Source organism: Oenanthe melanoleuca, unplaced genomic scaffold (assembly GCF_029582105.1).
Source record: "Oenanthe melanoleuca isolate GR-GAL-2019-014 unplaced genomic scaffold, OMel1.0 S432, whole genome shotgun sequence".
Classification (NCBI taxonomy): Eukaryota; Metazoa; Chordata; class Aves; order Passeriformes; family Muscicapidae; genus Oenanthe; species Oenanthe melanoleuca.
The window spans coordinates 2,773-8,011 of NW_026613081.1; the positions used below are offsets into that span (position 1 = coordinate 2,773).

Below are 5,239 nucleotides of genomic sequence, written 5' to 3' on the forward strand. Positions count from 1 at the left end.
ACTGAGGTCCATCCCCAACACAGTCTCCTCGTAGACTTCTTGGAGGAGAAAATGGGAAGTCATGATTGCACAAAATCTTCTCAGAGACTGAGAGAGAAAAGGAAAAAGGACAATACATTAAAATCTGAAGCACCTAAAGGCATTGAGCCCCACTGAGTGTTGTTCCTGACAAAGGCTCTCAAGAGACTAATTAAAGCAGATAATTGGAGGCCATGATTGCACAAAGTTCTCAGAGACTCCAAGGCAAAAGCAAAACCCAAAGTCCTTTGAAAAACCTGCAGTCCGTGGGAGCATGAAAGAGTCCCCAGGGCCATTCCTGACCAAGGCTCCCCAGGGACTGGTCCCAGCAGATCCCTGAGGCCACTGGGATGTGGGGAGATGCTGAGGGCAGCACAAGGGGTGACAGTGCCCAGCCTTGCTGGGGCTGTGCCAGGAGGCCCCAGTGCCTCAGGACAAGGTGTCTCCTCCCAGCCCTTGGTGGCACAGACCCTGCTGTGCCCCAGGGCACCAAGATTTGGCTTCTGCTTTTCCCCTCCTGTTACCACTCTCTCCAGTTCCCTGGAGGAACTGGGGACACTTTCTCAGTTGTGTCCCCCCAGTGGCATCCATTAAAACTTCAAGAATCTTTAGAGTTTGATTCTGACTTGGAGTTCTTGAGAGGTTTCTTCAGCTCCCTCTTGATGACTGATGTTCAGGGCCTCAGCACCAAACCCCCAAGAGGGTCATTAAAATCCTTGTGCTGTGTCTGTGCTGCTGAGCTGGGCTGGGCTCCTGGCACAGAGGCAGCTCCTGGCAAGGGCAGCACTGCAGAGAGACAGCTCTGCCCAGCAGCAGCTCCTGTGCACAGCCCAGTAGGGCTGGGGCACTGCCTGCAGCCACCCCGGGCACAGCACAGAGCTACAGAGGGGTTAAACTCAGCCTGGGCTGGGAGCATAGAGCAGAGCTCACTGAGGGCTCACTAGAGCAGAAATCCTCACAGTGTTTCAAACAGCCACTCTGTGGCTGTGGGAAGATAAGCTGCAGTTGCTGCAGGGATCTCCTGAAGCGGCACATCCCACAGCTTTCAGGACCCTCCAGGAGGAGTCTCAGAGCTGCTGCAGTGCAGGGGATGTGGCTCTAGGGCAGGGCTGGGTTTCCCTGCTGCAGCACCCGAGGCACAGCCCCAGGCAGCTCCCTGTGTCCAGGCTCTGCTGCAGGGCTGAGCAGCCGGGGCTGCAGCCAGGGGTGCCCAGGGCTGTCCTGCAGAGCAGGGTCCTGCAGCCCAGGGCGCTGTGCTGGGGCAGAGACACTGCTCCCTGCCAGGGACAGCTCTCAGCCAGCCCGGGCAGCTGCTCCCAGCGCTGGGGGAGAAGCCGTGGGGGCAAGGAGCAACCCTGAGCAGGGCAGGTGCTGCTGCTGAGAGGTGCTGGGTGGGGCAGGACTGCTCCCAGCTCCAGACCGGCCTGGGCACAGCTCCGGATGACAGTTCCCGAAAGAAGGTAAACCTGGGATTGCTGTAAAGATCAGGAGCTTTCCTGAGAGTGTTTTAAATTTCCTCCTTGGAGCAGGGTGAGAAATTTCGGGTGATGGCAAAAAGTTTTCTGCTTTTTATACATTTTTCCTATATTCATAGCTCTGTAAACTATTATTATTATATAGTTATAAGACTATAATTCTTAATTGACTCTATTAAACCCTTAAGTAACTCTACTAAACTACTATTATATACTTAAATAACTGTAATCCTTAATTAACTCTAGTACATTTCCTAACCTTTCTCTTAGATTTTTGAACAATAAGCTGACCTTCTAAATACATTCCTGAAATACTGTATAGTCTTATTATCAGGAAGAGTTCCTACAAGAAGAACTTTTTTTTTTTTTTACCCAGAATGTGAGCATTCATAACAAAACTGGAGCAAAGAAGCCCTTAGACCTTCTCCAAGGGTTGACTCAAGGGTATCTAACAGGCACAACAGACTCTCCTAATGGATGTTCCTATGTTCCTGTTAAATATCCTAGTTAATCAACCCTAATAGATTGTTGGATTTGGGGGCTGGATGTGCCTCATCCCCACTGGGACACCTGGAAGCTTCCAATAAAGGTTTGGTTTTTACTTTACTGTTCTAACGGTGTTGCAAGGGTTTTTTTCTCTTTTGATTATAGACAACAGGGGGATGAGAGAAGCAGAACAGGAATTGTAATCAGAGAATGACGGAACATTCTGAGTTGAAAGGGACACACAGGATCTGCAAAGTAATGTTTGAATATTTACAGAGAGTCCGGATCTGTAACTTTGGGTGGTCAGTCTCTCTGCTGGAGCCTCCCAAGGAGCTTTCAGCCACTCCCCAGCCCTGGGCAGCACCAGCATCCCCTTTGCAGGGCCCAGCAGGGCTCTCCTGAGCTGCCCTTGCCCACCTGCAGACAGACCCTGCCCCAGGCAGGGCTCTGCAGACAGGCAGGTTTCTGTAGGGCAGGTGAGGGCACAGAGGGTGGGATCGGCTCTGTGAGCCTGGCAGGGACAGGGCAGCTCTCAGGAGGGAAATGTCCAGGTCCAGGGAGATGCTCAGGGAAGGAGAGGGGGCTGAACAGAGCAATGCTGGGGGCAGGAGGGCACTGTTGGTGTGTGGGAGGTGCTGTGCACAGCTGGGCACAGGAACACTGCCCTGAGTGCCTGGCTGTCTCTGCCCTGCCCTCCCAGGCACAGCACCACAACATCTTCTCTTGTTTCTGCACTCCTCTGATACTGTCATTGTAATCTGCTGCTCTCAGGGAGGCTCTAGGATTGCAGCAGCTGAGTCAGGCACTGCCCTTGGGATTCCTGCCAGGCTGGGGTGTCCATGGGAATGGGGTGTCCAAGCTTCCCTGTGACCTGTGGGGCTGTGGGCAAAGCAGTCCATGGGAAAGGGGAATGAGCTGAGCCCCCTCCCTGAGATCCCATCATGGGCACATCTGGGGGTCTCCTTGCTGTGTCCTTCCAAGCTCTGAGCTGCCCTCCTGGGTGCAAATCTGTGCCAGAGCCTCTCGGATCTCCCTGAGTGTCCCACAGGGAAGTGCAAAGATGCCACAGCTGAGGAAATGCTGTTGGGTTTACCAAGGGAACCGCGAGTGTCCTTGGCAGAAGGGGGTGCTGAGATCTTGCTCAGAGACCTTTAGAGAGGGTGAGACATTCATGGGTCCCTCTGCTCTGGGCAGGGTCTGGCCTATCCCAGGGTGACACAGGAGTGTGACTGTACTCTGATTGCAGCCAAAGGTGCAAACCCAGGGCAGTTGGGAACAAGCCCATCCAGACCCTCACCTTGCCCTGAGCCACAGGGAATCCTTTGCCTCTCACTTCTCTCAGTGGAAAACTGTGAGTACAGCAGAAATGCTGTGGATTTGTGTCCTCATAGAATCAGGAATGATGTGTGGGCAGGAAAATAATAGCTAAAATTCCTTCCTGGTCTCCATGCCCTTTAGAAGTGGGAATGCAGAAGCAGCAGCCTTTTAGAAGGGATTCCGTTGAGGAATCCTGAATATCCAGTCTTGTCCCTCTGCCACACAGCCACAAACCCACGGTGGCAGGGCAGGGATGGCTCCTAGAGAGCCCCCTGCACAGGCCTGGCTTGTCCTGCAGCTCTCAGAAAGCACAACTGGAGCTCAGTCAGGGACCTGGGAGAAAGTTTCCCAGAGCAGAAACAAGGGAGGCTGAGTCAGAGCAGCACAGCATACACAGAATTGACCAGGTCTGGCTCAAAGCAGCCTCTGCTGACTTGTCACTGTCCTTTATCCATGAACAGGTCCCCATGTTTGGCCAGAGCAAATGTCCAACAGCAGCTCCATCAGCCACTTCCTCCTGATGCCATTGGCAGACACGTGGCAGCTGCAGCTCCTGCACTTCTGCCTCTTCCTGGGCACCTCCCTGGCTGCCCTCCTGGGCAACGGCCTCATCATCAGCGCCGTAGCCTGCAGCCACCACCTGCACACCCCCATGTTCTTCTTCCTGCTCAACCTGGCCCTCACTGACCTGGGCTGCATCTGCACCACTGTCCCCAAAGCCATGCACAATTCCCTCTGGGACACAAGGAACATCTCCTACTCAGGATGTGCTGCTCAGGTGTTCTTCTTTCTCTTCTTTATCTCAGCAGAGTATTTCCTCCTGACCGTCATGTGCTACGACCGCTACGTGTCCATCTGCAAACCCCTGCACTACGGGACCCTCCAGGGCAGCAGAGCTTGTGCCCACATGGCAGCAGCTGCCTGGGCCAGTGGCTTTCTTAATGCTCTGCTGCACACGGCCAATACATTTTCCCTGCCCCTGTGCCAGGGCAATGCCCTGGGCCAGTTCTTCTGTGAAATCCCACATATCCTCAAGCTCTCCTGCTCAAATTACTACACTAAGGAACTTGGGCTTCTTATGGGTAGTGCTTTTCTGTTATTTGGTTGTTTTGTATTCATTGTTCTCTCCTATGTGCAGATCTTCAGGGCCGTGCTGAGGATCCCCTCTGAGCAGGGACGGCACAAAGCCTTTTCCACCTGCCTCCCTCACCTGGCTGTGGTCTCCCTGTTTATCAGCACCTCATTTTTTACCTACCTTAAGCCACTTTCAATGTCTTCCCTATCCTTGGATGTGTCTCTGTCAGTTCTGTACTCAGTGGTACCTCCAACCCTGAACCCCCTCATCTACAGCCTGAGGAATCAGGATCTCAAGGATGCCCTGAGGAAAAAGGTGAGTGAACGATGCTGTCCAGAAGGCAGAGACTGCCTGCTTCCTACTGTGAATGGCTTCCAGTTCATAAGATGACAGGCCCAGTCTGTCCTTACTGAATTTTTTTTCCTTATTTTGGAGACCCTTGATCAATGAACTGTAGTTTTCTGTTCCCCTTCTTCATGAATGTTTAATATGGTTTTGATTTGTTTCCTTTGAGTAATAATTTGGCACAACCAAAACTATTGACTGTGCAGGTTTGCAAGGATTCTTCAGCTGGCAACAGGTGTGCTCGAGAGAGGAGGCTGCTCCGTGCATGCCACCAAGGGCACAGAGCAGGACATTTGTCACTGCCAGCCTCTGTCCCCAGACATTGCCAGCCCTGGCTGCTGAGCCCAGGTTTGCCCTGGGCTGAGTTTGGCTGTGGCCCAGCTCCATCCTCCTGCGGGGCTCAGGGCCTGTTCCCGGCCATGGCCAGCCCTGCCCGGCCTCTCTGCTGGCCCAGAGCCCGGCAGAGCCCGGGGCAGGGCTGTCAGTGCAGTCCCACAGGTGCCACGGGCTGTGCAGGAGCTGG

General features: G+C 53.5%; 1 protein-coding gene across 1 annotated transcript; it reads left to right on the plus strand.

Annotated features, from left to right (window-relative positions):
• Positions 1–2,035: 2,035 nt before the first annotated feature.
• On the plus strand, positions 2,036–4,888 carry LOC130266985 (olfactory receptor 14J1-like). The gene is made up of 2 exons (XM_056516234.1): positions 2,036–2,082; positions 3,758–4,888. Exon 2 carries the CDS (start codon positions 3,781–3,783, stop codon positions 4,759–4,761), a length of 981 nt encoding a protein of 326 aa, XP_056372209.1. The 5' UTR covers positions 2,036–2,082; positions 3,758–3,780; the 3' UTR covers positions 4,762–4,888.
• The last annotated feature ends 351 nt before the right edge of the window (positions 4,889–5,239 follow it).

What these genes read in the sequence shown, in the direction of transcription:
- LOC130266985 (XM_056516234.1), top strand. Translation starts at nt 3,781, where the DNA reads ATGTCCAACAGCAGCTCCATCAGCCACTTCCTCCTGATGCCATTGGCA.